At 62.8% G+C, this 17,696-nt stretch overlaps 2 protein-coding genes across 5 annotated transcripts in view; one reads left to right on the top strand and one right to left on the bottom strand.

The window, feature by feature from the left end:
- Nucleotides 1-968, bottom strand: part of ST3GAL2 (ST3 beta-galactoside alpha-2,3-sialyltransferase 2) — a 19,975-nt gene extending 19,007 nt beyond the window's left edge. The window contains exon 1 of one of the 2 annotated variants that reach the window (XM_044434234.1): nucleotides 537-968. The gene's annotated coding sequence lies outside the window, so the exon portion shown is untranslated. The remainder of the gene's footprint in view (nucleotides 1-536) is intronic. The other variant, XM_044434232.1, reaches the window with a different exon arrangement.
- Nucleotides 969-2,512: 1,544 nt separating this feature from the next.
- On the top strand, nucleotides 2,513-17,685 carry FCSK (fucose kinase). 3 transcript variants are annotated; one of them, XM_044434048.1, is made up of 23 exons: nucleotides 2,513-2,591; nucleotides 2,905-3,056; nucleotides 4,348-4,398; nucleotides 5,382-5,507; nucleotides 6,059-6,131; nucleotides 6,277-6,374; nucleotides 6,755-6,835; nucleotides 6,920-7,039; nucleotides 8,032-8,203; nucleotides 8,594-8,721; nucleotides 9,224-9,325; nucleotides 9,820-9,990; nucleotides 10,214-10,284; nucleotides 10,471-10,835; nucleotides 11,398-11,608; nucleotides 12,258-12,424; nucleotides 12,821-13,048; nucleotides 13,550-13,693; nucleotides 13,992-14,111; nucleotides 14,927-15,114; nucleotides 15,799-15,898; nucleotides 16,087-16,310; nucleotides 16,542-17,685. In XM_044434048.1, exons 1-23 carry the CDS (start codon nucleotides 2,513-2,515, stop codon nucleotides 16,632-16,634), a joined length of 3,264 nt encoding a protein of 1,087 aa, XP_044289983.1. In that variant the 3' UTR covers nucleotides 16,635-17,685. The 3 variants fall into 3 exon arrangements, with proteins under 3 accessions (XP_044289983.1, XP_044289982.1, XP_044289984.1); XM_044434047.1 differs by having other exon boundaries at nucleotides 10,214-10,835; XM_044434049.1 differs by lacking the exon at nucleotides 16,542-17,685 and having other exon boundaries at nucleotides 10,214-10,835; nucleotides 16,001-16,251.
- The last annotated feature ends 11 nt before the right edge of the window (nucleotides 17,686-17,696 follow it).

Raw genomic sequence — 17,696 nt, 5'->3', positions numbered from 1 at the left:
CGTTGGCTCGCCCTCGGTCGCGCCGCGGAGGGGCTGGGCGCGCTGGAGGGCGGCCGCGCGGGGCGGGAAGGGGCGGCTGGGCCGGAGGGAGCGGCCCGCGGGGGGGGGCGCCGGAGCCGGGGCCGGGGGCTGGCATGGCGGCCGGCCCCCTCGCTGCCGCGGTGCGGAACGTGGCCGCCGGGCGCCATCCCGCACGGGGCAAGGTTGCTTCGCGGGGCTCTCGGCGCCGCGAGCAGCCCCTGGCCGGCCTGGCAGAGTGCGGCCAGTGCCTGGCTCGTGGAAGACCGACTGCGAGCCAACCGGTGAATGTCCGGGGCACTGCTCCCGTCCGACTGGGGCTGGCCCAGACTGTCCCCAGCAAGGAGGCAGCGCTTTCCCGCCTGCAGCTGTCGTGGGATGTGGCCCCTGCCCAGGCGTCCCTGTCCCTTGGCAAGAATTCCTAAGGCAGGCTTCAAAAGTCGCTCTGGACTGGAGCGCTTCTGAGGATTGCCTGGCCCTGCCTCTGGCCCAGCACACATTCAACCGTTTTTACTCACGGAACGCAAACCAACCGCAGAGAATCACTTGGAGAAGACGGCACCGTGATGCTTGTGACCACACTTTGGACTGGGAGCCCAGGCTGCAGCCCATCCACCGCAGCAGCTTGGCACCGTTGCTGCTGCAGCTTTCTGTCAGCAGAGGGGATGCCCTCCCAGGAGCCCCCACGGAGGGCTCTCCTTTTCCAGGCTTCCTCTGCTTCCTTGGCTGCCTGGATGGCCTAACCACGGTCTCCCGAGTCTCTCTCGGTGCTGGCTTCCTCACTTTTGGCAGCGGATGTGTAAATCTGCAGTCTGCAGTCGTGGGTTTTGTTTTCTTAGTGTTCAGCTGCAGTTCCACTTTTGCACTTTCTTCTTTCACTTTCATCCACAATAATTTCCGTTCATTGCTCCATTCTGCCAGTAATATGCTGCCATCTGCATATCTTAAATGAGTGAGGGATCCTCTGCCCATTTTCTCTGACCCTAATTCAATGTTTCTTTTGATATGTTTTGCATACAGATGGAACCGACAGGAAGACAAAATACATCATAGTTTGATGCCTTTGCCAAGAGGAAGCTATTCTGCGCACCTCACAATAACTTCTTGTCCAGGGTGCAGGTCATGCACGAGGACAATCAAACACTGAGGCACCCGCATTTCTCGCAGAGCTTCGGGTGACCTGTTCCATCAAAGGGTTTGCCAGAGCCTGTAAGGAGACTTTGTTGCTGTCTCTGGCATTTGGCCCATTCTAACATGCTGAGAGGCTTTCCATGGCAAATTTGCTCATGACTGACCGCCATCGCATGCCTGGGTGGCTGTGGTGCAGCTCTCCTTTGTGCGCCAGGGGCCTCGTGATGCTAGAAGAGCTGGAGGAAAGGCGCTGTGCTTCTGCAGAGATGCATCACCCCGCAGGCCTCTGTGTCACCCCCCACGTTACTCCGCTTCCCAGCAGAGCACACTGGCAATGGTCAGAACGCCATTGCACACCCCCCCCCCCGGGCTGCTGCGGCCCAAAGACCCTCTGGCCCTTTTGGTGATGCTGTGCCTGCCTGCCTGCCTCCCAGCTAGTGTTGCGGTCGCATCCTGGCAACCATGGGGAGGAGCTGAGCATGATGCCCCGCTGCTGTTGCAAGCTGTTTTCTTGGAAGGGAGCAGCCCAGCCTCTCTAGCTAGGCGACAAGGGCTTAGAAGGGACCACGCTAGCTTGAAAACAACCTTCAGACAAGTTCGAATTCCGTGCCCCACAAGTGGCCCTCCTCTGCTTGAAGCACCCTCAAAAGGAGGGCTGGGTCACTTTAAACAAACATGTGCGCCACATCCGGTTTCCCAGGTGGCGGATCAAAGGTGAGGGCTCATCCACGTGGCACGCTCAGGCCATGGGGCGCCAAGGCACCATCATCGCAGAGGGCTTGCAGCGGTAGCAGCGGGAGAAGCAGGAGGCCAGCAGGAAAACTGAGGGTGGCTGGCCGTGTGTCATGCTGGATCAGAGCAGCCCACCCCAGAATACTGTTTGCTGGGAGCACCATCCACTGTGGAGGGATTCTGATGACCCCTGCCTACGATCATTGCATGGATACCCCTCCTGCAAGGAACCCGGGGGTCCACCAGCCTCTCCAGTCCCTTGCCTAGGCGTGAGAGCCCCGCGAGGTGGGCGAGGCGGGGAGCCCGCGAGTGGCCCAAGCTCACCCAGGGCGCTTCCCGGCACAGCGGGCCCCCGCCCACTAGGTATCCCGGTCCCGTCGCGACCGCCCCCTCGCCCGGGGATGCGCACGTGCCCCCGCAGCCCAGCGCCGCGGACCGCCGCCACCTCCGTCTGCGGCGCACGCGGGAGGTGCCCCGCCTGCGCTGCAGCGCGGCGGCGGCGGCGGCGGACTGCGTTTCCCAGGAGGCCAAGCGCGGGCGCCGTTAGTGTACGTCGCGGGCGCGCGGGCGCGTTGCTGGGCTGCCCGGGGAGGCCGCGGCGCCGAGAGGGGCGGCGGGGCGGGGCGCGGCCATGGCGGGGACCGCGGCGGCGTGGACCGTCCTCGTCCTGACCTGCCGGCCCCGAGACCGCGCCTTCGCCTTCCAGAAGGGTGAGCGCCGGCCACGCCGCCGGGGCACCCGCGGCCGGCCCGGGCCCCTCCCTGGCTCGCGTTCCTGCTCCGCCGGCGTGGGACGCGTATCCCGGGACCACCCCAGGGCCCGCGTCGTCTGGACGACGGGCGAGCCTGCCTTGCCGCAGTGGCTGGCCGCGCTGTTGGGGACGAGGGAGATGCAGCCAGCGCATCGGGAGGGCCACCGTTCGGGACGGCTGGCGCATTTCAGGCCCTGGGAATCGGACGCTCGGCGCTGGGCCGCCTCCCTCGCGCCGGTGCTCACGCCGACCCCTCTCTGTTTGACGGCCAGAGCTCGAGATCCGCCGGGAGCGAGGGTCCCTGGCTGGGCAGCCCATCCTCCTCACTGTGGAAGACCCCAAGGCCGAGGTGGGCAGCGGAGGGGCCACCCTCAACGCTCTCCTGGTGGCTGCTGAACACCTCAGTGCTCAAGCAGGCTGTACAGTGAGTACACAAGCACCTGCGGACACCCCCCCCCCCCACTTGCTGGTCTCTTGCCTGAGCCCTGCAGAGCTGTGGCACCCCTGGGCCTGCCAGGTGGCAGGGCTGCTGCCTGTGCAGGTGTGTTGGCTGGCAGGTTCCGCTGCAGGAGCGGGAGAAGGGCACCTGCAGACTTGCATCCTGGCGCGCCTTTTGTCAGTTCATGTGAGGGGCAGCCCGCTGCTGCGCAGGCCCAGCACACAGCCTGTTTGCTGTTGGCAGAGGTGGAGCAGAGTGCAGACGCTGAGGGAGAGGCTGAAGAGGGACGCCAGCTTATATAAGTCACATCGCACTTTCTAGTTTGTAAAACATTCTCCCTCAAAAGCACCTGTAGAGAAAGACCCATCTTCCCCTGGTTTTGTGCTTGGATCCTGTGCCTACTTACATAGAACAAGTTCCACTGAGTTCAGGCAGACTTTTTAGTAAGCTCGTGTATAATTGGTCTACATATCCCATTAACCTTAATCCCTCACACGTGATTTCTCTAGCATCCTTAGCAACACAGAAGGCAGCGTGGGGCAGTGCCTAACTTTAAAGCCAAGGGGTTGGGGTGGGACAGCCCTTATAATAAGGAATGATGTGCCCCTCTGGGGCCCCTCATCCTATGCAAAGGGGGAAGCATTGTGTTCTGTGATTCCTGTGTGCACCTCTGCTGAGCCATCCTCTGCTCCCTCCTGCCCTTGTCCACTTGGTACCAGCTTCCACTGCTCTTAATGGCATAGAAATGAGCCTGCATGCAAATATGGTAAACTAGGCTCTAAAAGGGGAGCAAAAGAAAAAAAGAAACTGTACCGAGAAACCATAATGCTAAATTTGATAAACTGTTGGGAGCAAGTTGAACTGGCCCTTACTTGCTCCAAAAGACATAATGGATGTGATCTAGCAGTATTGCAAGCCAGTGCCTACATAACCATTCCAAATAACTTAACCTTGCGAGTGGTTTGGCAGATCTTGTACCAGACAGTGAGCATAAAAATGGACTGCGGGTGCACTCAGTTATACCAAGAATCAGCCTCAGCACTTCCTTTGAAAGTGCTCCGGATCAGAAGTGTTCAGCCCGCAAATGGCTGCTCCACGATTCCCAGCCTGCGTGGCCGGTGGTCTGATACCCAAGTGGCGGCTGGGCTTTGAGTGAGGATTTGAACTGGATTCTGCACTGAGCAGGAGCAGACTCACTCGGTGACTTCAAGGATCTCCCAGCAATATGACTTCCAGCCCTGTGGGTTACCTCTGAGATTCTGTACATCTCTTCCAGGTGATCACCTCGGATGTCTTACAAAAGGCTCGGATTCTTATCCTGCACATGGTGAGCTTCTGTGTAGGCTGGGGTGGCTACACCAGTGTCAGCAGGAGCCTCTGGGTGGAGAGGTGCTCCTGAGAGGAGGCAGGCAGGGAGGCATCTGGGCTGGGGCGAACGGGGTGGGCCCAGAATACTAGCCTAGTTTAGCATGCAGTTCTTAGAACTGGCAGGCAGTATGTAGGGCTTCTCTTGTTAAAGGCTTGCGTCTGTCTGCTGCCTTTGTCCGCTAGGCCTGCTGGTTGCTTGGCGACATGCTGTGTAATGCACTGCTCTTTGCTGGTGAGGCCTTATAAAGGGGGACTGGGAGCCCTGGCTAGCACACGGAGGGCTGTGTCCACTGGGGGCTGAGGCTACATTGCTCTGGAAAAGAGATGCCCCCTGCTGCACGAACCAGAGGGGCACAGGTTGGCCAAGCAGGCAGCTCGCAGGTCTGCTCTCCTGTTTTCAGGCATTCTCTGTTTGCCTTATCTTGTATTTTGTCAGCCTGTGATCAGACGTGCCTGTTTGTTTATCTGGCCTTGTGGTGCTAATTTTGCGGTTTTTCAGTGAGAGAATTTCTTCCTATGTGGCCGAACCACTTGGAAGTGCACCAGGGGTTAGATCCAAATTTGGAAGGGTGGATTGGCGGTAGATGAAGGTTCCACTGGGACACAAGAGGGTCGCATCCAGGAATGGCTCCTCGCCCTAATTCTCCCCAACTGCTGGGTGCTTTCTTCCTTTGATTTGGGTGTCCCCCCCCCCCCCCCCCCCACACAAAAGGTGGAAAGGCCTCTTTCAAAAGCTGTGCTAGGATTTCACCCCATCCAGAGCGGGGCAGTGGGGCCATTGTAGAGCAGGAAAGCACCCAGCGTTGGTCCATCCGGACAAGGGGACATGGGCAGCCAGGGAGTCTGGGCGGGACCAGCTGCTGTAACGGGGCCTCGGCTGCACCTGCCTGGAGAGGGGCTGCTGCCCCTTTAGCTGCCCCATGTCTGTTTCTGTCCTCTCAGGGTCGAGACTTCCTGTTCGACGACTGCAGCCGAGCATTTACCTGCCTCCCGGTGGAGGATCCCACAGCCCCAGCTGAGGCTCTCACCTGCAATCTGGACAACCTCCTGGCAACCTTGACGAAGCAGGTTGGTGGAACACAGGCCTGCTCTTGCCCAGCCTGTTGCACTGGGCCTGTGGCACAGCACCTCACCTGTCCGTCGCAGCGTCTCCTGATCCGAGTCAAGAGGACGGCCCGAGACACTCTTCCGGGCAGCGGTGGGCAATCTCGGCTCCCACACTCCTGGAGAGATGTGCGGATGAAAACGAGTTGTATAGCTGCAGGATGGGGGTGGCAGTGGGAGGGGGAGCCCTGCGGACGCTGTGTTCTGTTCATGGTCACCCTGGGTGCATGACGAGCGGGGCAGGCAAGGCCTGAGGCTGAGAACACCAGTCGCATTCTGCTGCAGTTCTGGCTTTAAGAGGTATTTTTTGGATTACGAAGCATTTGCAAACTCACTTGGCTGGTTTCGGAAAAGAGGCTTTTGGCAGATAGGGAGTGAATCAGCATCATAGAGCGCCAGGCGCAGCGCGATATGTGCGGCCCTGGAAGGATTGCCTGGGGTGGTTCTGGGGCTCTGTCTGAAGGCGCCTCCCCTGCTGGGTTCTGCTCACACTTCCCTCTTGCATCCACCTCTAGGTCTGCCGGGATTCCCCACCTGGGGTGTGGGTTTGCAGCACCGATATGCTTCTCACAGTTCCTACCATGACAGGTGAGCGCATGGGGTGGGGGGATCACAGGCCCCTTCAGTGGAATGGTTGACATGCACCCCAACATTTCTGAATGTGCTTAATCTGCACATTAACCCGTTATCGTGTATATTTCCCCTTCCCCTCCATCTCCTCCCTCCTGCTCAGCAATTGATTGGCAAGGATTCCAGGGAGCAAGAGTCATCGCTGTGCCCGCCAGTGTCTCCTATGCCCGGAACCACGGCGTCTACCTCACTGATGCCCAGGTAGACTGCGAGAGGCGCCTGGAGACGCACAGGGTCGCCCCGGCAGCCCCCTCCAGAGCCATGACGGCCCCCCCCCCATGTCCCAGCAGCATCCTCCCCGGCTGGTCTGAAGTCTGGACAGTTGCAGGAGTCTTGCCTAGGCACCTGGCCTGGGTTTCTGATCCTCACTGGCGTGGAGGGTCCCGCCGAGGCTCCGCAAGCCCTGCCATGCAGCTGCTCCCCGAGAGGAGGCATGGCCTGTGCGCCACTCCTGCCACATTCGTGGAATTGTGTGGGCGCCCCAGAAGGGAGCCAGAGCAGAGTGGCTGCCTGAGTGAGCGAGCGAGCGAGCGAGCGAGCGAGCGCTTGTGCTCAGCATACCTGTGCCTCTCCCCTCCCAGGGGTTCGTGCAGGACATTCTGTACCAACGCCCGGAAGAGGAAATCCGGCTGTGCCAGGGGCCGGACAGGAAGGTTCCCTTGGTGAGTGGGCCGCTGGGCCCGGCGGGCCGGGCGTGTCTGGGTGGTGTGGGCCATCCTGGCCCAAGCCTCTCATTCCCCCCACAGGTGTGTGGGATTGTCTTCTTCTCCTCCGAGACAGCCGAGTTGCTCCTGGCCACTCACGTCACCCCCCCACTCGACGCCTGCACCTACCTGGGGCTGGACTCGGGTGCCCCTCCCATCCAGGTAAGGTCTGCTCAGGGGCTGGGCCCCCAGGAGAAGTGTGGGGGAGGTGGCCAGAGGGGCTGGGGAGGCCTCCCAGGCTAAGCTTGCGGGGCGAGGAAGAGACTGGGGAAGATGAGAAGCAAGAGCTGCCCTGGAGGCATGCAGCAAGCCGTGCACTGAGTGCTCTGGGACGACTGGAGGCACGCACCCTGCTCCCGGCGAGCAGCCGCAACGCTTGCGTCTGCTGCGGGTGTGCACAGGGCGATGGACGCACCGGAAGGGTAGCCGGGCGGGCAGCACTCGAGTCTGGCCGTTCTTGTGCGTGTGTGTGTGTGGAGGGGGGCGGGTAGCGTTGTCAGCCCAGTACCTGCATGTGGGGATGCAAAGGGGGCAGCACGTTGGCTCCCAGGAGCCACATTTCCTCTGCACTGCCCCATAGCACAGGCGGCAGGCAGGATGTGTCCTTCCCCATCACAGTGGGTACCGTGTGCCCTGTGCTGGCGGCACCCCCGGGGCCCCCGGTCTATGCAACTGAGCCGCTAGTTTGAACCTGAGGGCCTTTGTGGGCCGCCTCCTGTACTCTGTGATGATGGGACAGGCTACGGCTGTGCTGGCTGCACTGCAGAGCTCACTCTGTCATGGAAAAACACCCCCACCTGCGCTCGGTTTGATCTTCCCCGGTCCTTGGGCCCCCGGTGACCTGCAGGGGCTTCCAGCATCCCTCTGCCGTGGCGCAGTCCCGCTGCGCTTGCGGACTTGCCTGCAGAGGCAGAGTCACGCAGCTCCCGTCTTTGGAAAGGATGCTTTCTAAGGTCTGGGGACATGTGCAGGACCTTCTCCCATCTCGCCTGCTCTGCCGGGCTCTCAACCAGCTCCAGTTGTGGTTCCGAAAGTGTGGCAGTGCTCTGCAGTGTGGCGCCAGCGGTCCGGGGTGCCTCGCGCAAGGTGGGTTATGTGTCAGGGAGGGGCGTTGGCTTGCCTGGCACTCAGGGCCCTCCCTCTCTCCTCCCCAGCTGTCCCTCTTCTTTGATGTCCTGCTGTGCATGGCTCGCGGGGTGAGCGAGGAGGCCTTTGTGAAGGGACGGAGCCTGAAGACAGGCGCTGGAGACTCCCCGGAGGAAGCAGCGCTCAGGAGTGTGCGGTCCGTGCTGTGGAAGGCGCTGCACACGGTGCCGCTCACCATGGGTGACGTGAACTTCTCTCCTTGCTGGGCTGCCGGGGCTGCGCTCCTCTCGTGCGCAAGCTGAGAAGGCCTCGGGCGGACGGCAGGCTGGGCGGGCGGGCAGCAAGCACTCGGCCACCCCATTGCAGAGGGCAGGCTGGCTCCCCCCATCTGTGGCACTCGCCCTCTGGGAGGGGAGGGCAGCCCTGAAGCAGAACAGCTGGCTCCCTCTGGGGCCGGCCTCTCTTCCTCTGGCCTCTGGGAAGGCGTGTGGCCGGGGGTGGGAGCTTCCCTCCCACCCCGGCTCTTGTGCGGGAGCTGTGCTGCCTGGGGGGGCACGGCTTGTGGAGGCCCCCTGCCTCGGGCCCACGGTTTCCCCCGTGGTGCTCACGGCTGCCCCTCCCTCTGGGCAGCATACATCCCCCAGGCCTGCTGCAGCTACATGACCCAGTCCGCCAGCGATCACCTCCACCACCTGACCGCCTGTACGGGCCCCGCCGGCAGCAGCTCCTTCCGCAAAGTGGCGCATTCCCACGTGGCTGTAAGTCTTGTCCCACCCCCGCCCCTCCTTGCTTTGGCAGGCGCGGGCTGCCCCAGCTTTCCGTCTCTGGGCCGCGGGGCTGGCTGCGAGGGGGGTGGAGCCGATGGGTGGACAGCGTCCGGGGGAGCAGTGCCCTCCCAGATCCACCGGATTCCGACTCCTGTCCCCGAGGTCTCCCTCCAACAGTTCTGCGCTTCTTTTGTGCCGTTTGTTCTTCATGATTCCCCTTGTAATAATGCAGACCCTGCGCGCTGAAAGCAGGTGGGTTAGGAGAAGGGGCAAAGGGCCGACCAAGCCCACCTGCGGGCCTTCTTTCTGCTGAGTGCTACTCTGGCTTCCCCCGTTCCCTTTGAAGTTGTTGTGCACGTTTGCGTGTTTGCTCGGCAAGGGCCGTGCACCGAGCACCCCCCCCCCCCCCAACAGGGAGCAATCTGCAGGCCCATGGAAGGGCCACAGAGCCAGGCCACCGCCTCCGCCTCCTCACCTCCCCCTTTGCATGCAGGAGCCTCAGCTTCTGGAAGACGGCTGCTCCATCACCAACAGCTGCTTGGAGGGAGCGGTGGCCGTGGGGACTAGGAGCGTCGTCCAGCACTGCCACCTGCAGGTGTGCCTCTGGGGCCCTGGCCCTCTGCACCCCGGCACCTCTAAGGGTCTCTGCCTGACCCGGAGCCCTCCTGGGCTGCCTCCGGCTGGGGCGGACTTGGGAACCAGCCTGCGCGACGGTTGGTGGGAGCCGGCTGAGGCAGGAGGAGCAGCGGGTGGGCTGGCCGTGGCCCACAGGGGGGCAAGACCAACCCAGTGCGCCTTGGGAACGGTACTCCTGGACTGGGCAGGCGGCCTCCAGCCCCACCTGCTGCTTGGCCAGTGGGGTGGCGGGGCGCAGTGGGTCTCTGCACAGAGCTGCCGGGCTCCTCGAGTGCCGAGTGGTGGGGCAGGGCATCTCTGCGCGCCAGGCTCTGGTGGGAGGAGCTGGTGAGGGGGGCCGGGGCCTGAGCCAGGGGGCCTCCCTCTGCCGCCGGGGGTTGCCTGTGGAGGCCCAGTGCTGGTCCTGCGTGAGGGCGGCAAGCGCAGCTGCGAATTGCCGCGGCCGTTCTCCAGGGTCCCTTGCAGATCCGCTCTGGCTGCCTCCTCACTGGGCTTGACGTCACCGCCTTGGGCGCTCTCCGGAGCCACCTGCTGGAGGACGTGGTCCTTCAGGGACATGCGGTCAGGCTGAGGGATATCACCTGCAAGGTGTTCACCCTGAGCGGATGTCGGGACCACTGGCAGGTGGGTATGGGCAAAGGGGTAACCCTAATCCTCTCCTGGCTGGGGCTCCTGGAAGCCCCCGGGCACAGCTGATGCTGCGCTCCCCTCACCTGCTTTGGGGAGGGGGCTTCTCCAAGCATGTGCCAGGTGCTCCCTGCAGGCTCTTAGAATCCTGGCCCCCCCTTAAGCAGAAGCCCTTTTGCCCACTCTGGGGGCCCTGAAGCCGACCCTGTTCTTGCCCCAGAGCCCAGCACAGGAAGACGGCACCTACCTGAACATGCCGTGGGCAGCACTCTTCCTCCGGACAGGAATACGGTATGCGCCTGCGTCCCACGCGGCCTCCGCTCCCCGCCCGAGGGCTCCCCCAGCATCCCCTTCAATGCGCTGTCGCAGCTCTGGCTTAATGGCATCGCGGCCCAGTGCCACCCGGACTTGCCTGGCCCTCGACCTTGCCGCTGCCTTCCAGCTTCCACGATTGCCAGTGCGCTTCTCCCCAGTCAGGAGCCAAGATCTTTGGAGCCCCGACGTGCCCCCAGGCGGCTGCTGCCTGCTCAACGCTCGCCTCCTCCCTGTGCTGCATGTCTCTGGGCCCGTGCCGCCCGGGGACCTCCTGTGGCTCATGGGCAGCCCAGAAGCGGGACAGCTGCAGCGCTGGCGCAAGGCCTGGCGCATGTCCTGGGAGGAGCTGCGGGCTTGCCTGGACCAGGAGGCCGAGCTGGCTGCCCGCCAGGCCCTCTTCTTCCGGCAGGCGCAGCACAAGCTCCGGCGGGTGCTGCTGGGGCGTGGCAACCACAGCCTGCTGCCTCTCCTGCGCTCCGCCGCCCTGGAAGGCTTCCAGGAGCTCACACTGGAGACACTGGACCAGGGTAAGGGGGGTGTCGGTGTGCGAGAGACGTGCGCGTGTGGGGCGGGTGCACCCTGCAGCCCCTCTGCAGGGCTGGGTGAGAAGGCTGCCCTGGCTCTCCGGCCTGCATAGCCTCCTTCCACTGCTGCCTTCCTGTCTGGGGTCCTTGGGCGTCCGCTTCGTCTGTAGCTTCTGGCCCCCGGGGGCTGGGCAGCTCTGCCCCCTGCCCTGGTGCCTTGCGGATGCAGGTGAAGCAGGCGGCAGTAGGGCTGGACCCTGCAGGGTGCCCAGCGGGTCCTGCTGGCACTTGGAACTCTTGTGCTGTGGCAGCTGAGGCTGCTGCCGTGGGAGGGAGCTGAAGGTGGGCCACAAAACCTGTCGCTTGGAGGCCCCAGCCTTCCAGGAGGTGCCGACTGGATCGCCAGAGCTGACGGGGCTCTTTCAGCCCATCTGAGATGCTGTGGAGGCCGAGGTGCTGCTGGGGACATCTTGGAGCCCGGGCACCCTTGTGAGGTTCCCGGGCAGAGGTGCGGCAGCTGTGCGTCCGGCTTTCTGGGCCTTGACGCCCCTTCCCTTCCCCCCAGTTGCATCCACAGCTCAGGATCCAGGGGTGGTCGCCCGAACCCTGGCCTGCATCGCGGACCTCCTGGGCTGTATGGCCAGAGGGGAAGGGGGCTTACGGAGCGGCCCCGCAGCCAACGCGGCCTGGGCCTCTGCTTTCCGGCACCTCGAGAGAGGGGACATTTCTGCAGGCACGAAGGACCTGGCCGAGGAGAGGAAGAAGTGGCTGGACAGGTACTGGGGTGGGGCGGGGGCTGGCTCACCCCTCCCCTGGGGCCTGCTGGACAGGATGGCTTTTCAGGGCCCTCCCCACTGCGTGAAAGCCCCCGGCTGGCTGGGATCTCCCTGCCATTTTGCCACCCGAGACGCACTTTCCCCCAGCTGCTGCAGGTGGATGGAGCTCGTATGCTGGGCAGCCCCGCAGGCGCCTCCTGTGAACGGGGTTGAATAGTGGGGGCGGGAGCAGTGCCCCCCTGGGCCTGTGCTCTAGAGGCGCTGCGGCCTCTCAGCAAAGCAAGGTGGGGCTGCACTCTGGGGCGGCCGCCTCCTGCCTGTTTCCTTTGGGCAACCAGTGTGCTGAGCTTCCCCCCTGGATCCTGGTCCAGTCTTGGTGGCCCATTCCTGAGAGCGGCCTGGTCATTGGGAGAGCAGAGCTGGGGGGGGCACGGCAGGGACTGGGAGGGCATGTGTGGAACATGTAGCTCCACCAGTGGGGCGTTGAGTGGCCTTGGGCAAGCCATGCCCCCCCCCCCCGAGAATGGGAAGAAGGACCCCGGCCTGCAGCGGGGCTGCCGTGGGAGCGAGGCGGGGCTTTCGGGCCAGAAGCTCCTGCCCGGGGTGTGGCTGCAGCCACGTGGACGAGGCTCCCTCCGGGTGTCCGCAGGCCCATCCTGCTGGTCCGTGCGGCGCGACACTATGAGCGGGCAGCGCAGATCCTCATCCGCCGGACGGTGATGGCCTCCTGCCGGTTTGTGAGCCTCCAGCCAGCCGAACCGCCTCCCGTGGGTGCCTGGGTGACCGTGGAGTGCCCAGCTCGGATCGACCTCTCGGGTGAGTGCGGGGAGACTGGCTGCTGGGGCCCGGCTTGCCTGCCCTCCTGGCCCTGGGCCGCCGCCTCTGCCCACCCGGTCCAAGTGGACGCTTGGGAATTGCCGGACAGCCCCAGATCCCAACTTTGGCAGCTGGAGTGGGCACGGGCGGGGGCAGCATGGCTGCCGAGGGTGGGCCCGTGCCTCGGGTGCTGTGCTGCCCTGAGGCCTGCTGAGCCAGCCCCAGAAGGTGCCGGCGGAGGCCCGTGTGCCGCCACAGCGGCGTGGCAGACGCAGGCTGCTGGGCGTGGGGTCCTGTGCGGTGCTGGGGGGATGCCGCCGCCCAGGCACCGCCCTGCCGCAGGCTCGGGGCGGTCCCCCTTCATTTGCTGAGGCGCTTCTGACGCCTGTTCCCTAGGCGGCTGGAGTGACACCCCACCCATCTCGTACGAGCACGGTGGAGCAGTTGTGGACCTGGCCGTCCTGGTGGATGGGCACAGGCCCATCGGCGCCCGGGCCCGGCGCATCTCCGAGCCGGAGCTGTGGCTGGTCAGTGCCAGCGGAAGCCTGGAGGGGGAGGTGGTGGTGGAGCACGTGTGCCAGCATCTGGAGGACTTGAGGGATTACTGCCAGCCGCATGCCCCAGGTGAGAGCAGCGTGCCCAAGTGGCGCCGTGGCGCAGGCCCGGGTGGGTCCTGGTGCCTGCCATGTGGCCGCTCCCAGACCATCCTCGGGCACGTGGCGTGGCTGGTGGCGAGCCCTGCAGGGCCCGTGCGGCTGCTGCAGGGAGGGCATAGGGCCTGCGTGCAGGCGGGGTGTGCGGGGAGGGGCTGTGGCTCAGCCGGGGCCCCGCTTGGCACGTGGAAGGCCCTGGAGCGTCCTCTGGAGGAATCCTGCCTGAAGCCCGGGGGGTGGGGGGCACGGCTGGGCTGGGTGGCAACGGGCGTCTGGCTGGGGACGAGGCTCTTGCTCATGCAGCCGGGTCCTGTTTGGGTGGCTCGGCCTCCAGCCACGATGCAGTGTGTGCTGTGGCTGCTGGGCCCGTGGCAGCTCCTCCTCTGGGTGCCTTCCGTGGCGAGGCGGGGCGTAAAGGCTGGGGACTGTCAGGGCCTGCCTACGTTCCCACCTGCTCTCCATCTCTTTGCAGCGGCACTGCTGAAAGCGGCTTTCATTTGCTCTGACGTTGTGAGCCTCTCGTCCAAGAAGGCCTTGCGGGAACAGCTCGGCGAGCGCTTTGGGGGTGGCTTTGAGCTCCACACCTGGTCTCATCTGCCACATGGATCGGGGCTAGGTGAGTCGGCAGGTGCCTGCTCCCGATCTGCGTGTGGGGGCGCCGCCAGGCCGTGCCCGAGGATGGCGAGCAGGCCTACTCTTTTGGGAGGGTTTTCTGCAGGGTGCAGCGGGTGTCAGCCAGACTTGGGCTGGCGGCTCAGAATATCCTCACTCCACGAGGATCGCCCAGGCTTTCCAGAGGGAGGGAGCCTCTGGGTTCCTCTGCCTTGGCGCCTGGTATCCTGGAGGCTTTCCTGGCAAGAGACCCTCGTGGGTGGGCCTGTGCTGCACTGGCGCTTATTTGTTTCCTTCGGCAGGCACCAGTAGCATCCTGGCTGGTGCTGTGATGGCATCGTTGTACCGGGCATCCGGGCGCTCCGCCAGCACCGAGTCCCTGATTCACGCCGTGCTACACCTGGAGCAGGTTCTCACTACAGGTAAGAGGTGAGGTGTTTGGGGAGCCCCCTCCCTCTGGTGCAGGTTGTCTGTGCACCCCACCCCACCCCACCCCAGAGGCTGTGGGTGGTAGCAGAACCTTGCTGGTTGGAGGGGAAGATGCCGTTGCCCCGACCCATCAGCCAGACCCATTCCCAGCCCCCAAGTGCAGCACTTCTTGCATCACACTTTATGTGAGTTTTCAGACACCAAAATCAAAATTAACAAGCAGAGAGAGAGAATAGTGTAACAATTTTCTAAAATGGGATTTGAGAGAGAAAAATCTGTTACAAGGAATACATATATACTACGTGCTGCATGTATGTACAGCAAAATTAACTGCTGTTCTTGGCGATGCTTATGCTCGGAGTGCAAGAAAGGCAGCCCAGAGATGGATGGAGTTGCCCATTCATACATTATGCCTAAACCCCACCAATTCAGAAATCAAAAGCCGCTTCAGGCCCGCTGCCCCTTCTGTTACGGCTGCCAGCGGCTTCCCTTCTCATCTTTTAGCTCTCAGAGGAAAATAATTTTACCTTGATTTTGTTTAAACTCCAAGATAAGAGCTTTCCTTACTCTGCTTATCTGGATTATTGCTCCTCCCAAAACGAAGCGGCCGTCTGCCTGCCCGGTGCTGCGCCAGGGCTAGCGTCCTCAGGCTCGCCGGTTCAGCAGGAGGGAGCGCCACTCGCCCCAGGAGCACCTCTCCTCCTGCTGCTCGCCCAGCCCTGGGACCTGCCTGGCTTCCGCGGAGGATGCGTGTGGCAGCGTGTGAGGGAGCTGCACTCCTCGCTCAGCACCTGTGGCTGTTCTGCAGGTGGCGGGTGGCAGGACCAGGTTGGTGGGCTGGTGCCAGGCCTCAAGATCGGGCGTTCGAAGGCTCAGCTGCCGCTGAAGGTGGAAGTGGAACAGCTGGCCGTTCCTGAGGGCTTCATCCGCACCCTGAACGAGCACCTGCTCCTGCTGTACACCGGGAAAACCCGCCTGGCTCGCAACCTGCTTCAGGTAGAATGATAGAGCAGGTGCTTTGAAGTGGGATCATGGCCTGAGGGGCCCAGTGGGACTGCTTGGAGCAGAAGCGCACTGCAGGGATCTTGGGAACAGGGTGGATTCGCAGGGAGGGAAGGCCTGCTTTGCTTGTGGGAAAGTGGGAGCCACAAGGCCTGCCCATCTCTGAAGCCCCGCCTGCCCCTTGGCCCCGCTTTCAGCAGCCAGCAGCTCCGCTTCCTGAAGCAATGTGAAGCGGCAATGCCTGACGGCTCCGCTTGCCCCGAGCACCACTTTCTGCGGCTGCCTGCACTGTGCACGCCAGACAGGAGGCAGGTGGCCCTCCCGCCCCAGCACGGGTGCTCCTTGGAGGCTGCTGGCGCATGCCGGCAGCTGCCCCGGCGTCTGTCCAGGAGGGCCGCTGGGCAGCCAGGGGGCAGGGCCATTCCAGCATCTGTGAACACCTCCCTGTAAATGGCCGTGCCCCGCTTCCCACTCCTGGCCCTCTTGGCTCTGAGCAGCCCCTGCTCACAGAGGGGAGGTCGCCGTTTCTGCACGGCGCTTTCCCAGGGTGGGGCTGGCACTTGCTGGGACGGGCGTACATGCCGCTCTTCCGAACCGGCCCCTTCTGCACCCGGCGTGCGCTGTGTACTCTGTCCCGGCCTAGCAGGCAGCCACCTCTCACCCTGGCTCTCCTTGCAGGACGTTCTGCGGAACTGGTACGCCAGGCTGCCCAGCCTCGTGCGCAACGCCAGCGCCCTCGTGCGCAACGCAGAGGAGTGTGCCCAGGCCCTTAGGCAAGGTATGGCCACCCCACTCCCCACATCACTTGTGAGCTACCTTCGTACTGCCCCCCTTCAGGGAGGCCGCCTTGGCATGGATCTGATTCAGTGAAATCCCGCAGTGGGAGTGAAGGTAGCCACGACGAGCTGGCTGCCTCGATCCAACCCACAGCAGTGTCCCGTGGTCCGTCCTTCCTTCCGGCTCCAGGCGACCTGGCCCTCTTGGGCGAGTGCATGAACCGCTACTGGCTGCAGAAGAAGGCGATGGCGCCCGGCTGCGAGCCGCTGGCTGTCCGACGCATGATGAAGGTGCTGCGGCCTCACGTCTACGGGCAGAGCCTGGCAGGCGCCGGAGGGGGCGGCTTCCTCTACCTCTTAGCCAAGGAGCCCCGGCAGGAGGAGGTCTTGCAGAGGATCCTGGCGGAAACAGAGGTGAGGCGGAGCGTTCGCAAGTTCTTGCCCATCAGTGTCACCCTGTAGGGATCAGATGTGGACGTCGCTTACTGGGCTGGGGTGCATGAGGCATGGTGCCGATTCAGGTGCAAGCCCTGCAAGGAGTGAGGGGTGAGCAGGGAGGCAGCGGCGCCTGCTGTGCAGGGAAAGATGGAGTCCATCTACTCTTGCTGCAGCTAGAGGTTTGCTCCATCGACACCTTCCTTTCAGGGTTTGGGAAACTTCAGCATCCACACCGTGGAGATTGACACAGCGGGCTTCCAAATGCACCTTCCTGGGGAGGACTTGCAGCAAGAGGAGTGAGCAGCCCTGCAGATTTCCCGGTCCATTGCCTGCCGGGAAGGCTGGTCCGCTGGCCAAAACCGCCTCTGCTCCGTGCTGTCCTTGCTCTTCAGACACTCCCGCCCTGCCAGACTGCAAGCGCTGAGGCAGGCCTCTGGCAGCAGGCATGGCCTCCCTCAGAAGGAATGTCAGGCTGCCTGGCTTCAGCTACCGAGATGGCCAGAAGCCGATTCACATCTTTCTCCATACCTGCCGAGCCACCTAAGAACCCAGGCAGGAGCGTGTTCAAGCAGGCAGCCAGCACCTTTAGTGCCTCTGAAAGGCCCCCAGGAGGGTACTGGAGCTGTAGCCGCCTCACTGGTCTTTTCAGGGGCCTCACACTGGGGTGCCGTGGCATTTCTTCTGGAATGCAGGAGCCAGACAGCTGATACAAAGACCACAAGCATTATAACTCCTGAATGGTGCTGTTTCCTGCAGTGCCTAGAAGTCGGGTGCAACTGAACACCACTGGACGTCATTAGAAGAGCCTGAGGTGCAGGCCGCTTTTGCTGGGCTGTGACCAATATTTTGAACATTTTTGATTAAGCCAAGTCAGGTAGGAAAGAAAATCCTTTCCTGTTTGTGCCAGAAGTGATTTTTCTTGCCAAAATGGAAATTTGGGCCATGCTTCATCTTGGTGGAAATTCTGCTTTGCTGCTTGTTATCGTGCCTGGGCGCAGGGCAGGCCCCTCACCTTCAGCCAGACTGAACAAGCTGTTCTGGAAGGAGCAGCACTCCTGACTCAGGCAGAGCACTGGAACCACTAGTGGCGTTTTGGGCCTGGGCCATTTGGTGGTCCAAAGAGAGACAGCTTGGTCCCCTGCAGATCTTTTGGACTAAAACTCCACAACTCACCATGCTAGCTGGGGCTAATGGGGGTTCTAATCTAGAAGTGCTTCCAGGTGAGGCACAATTATGCATCTAATTCACAATTTTATGTGGTGCGGGGAGACATAAACATCTACACTTCTGTACCTTTTCCACCCCTTTGCCAGTTTTAAAAAATCAGATATTAAATCAGAATCACTACACACTTCCTCCTCT

This window comes from Varanus komodoensis, unplaced genomic scaffold, assembly GCF_004798865.1.
Source record: "Varanus komodoensis strain SLA01 unplaced genomic scaffold, ASM479886v1 scaffold27, whole genome shotgun sequence".
In the NCBI taxonomy this organism is placed as follows: Eukaryota; Metazoa; Chordata; class Lepidosauria; order Squamata; family Varanidae; genus Varanus; species Varanus komodoensis.
Note: the sequence above shows the minus strand (reverse complement) of the source record. Positions and strands in the feature narration are given on the sequence as shown.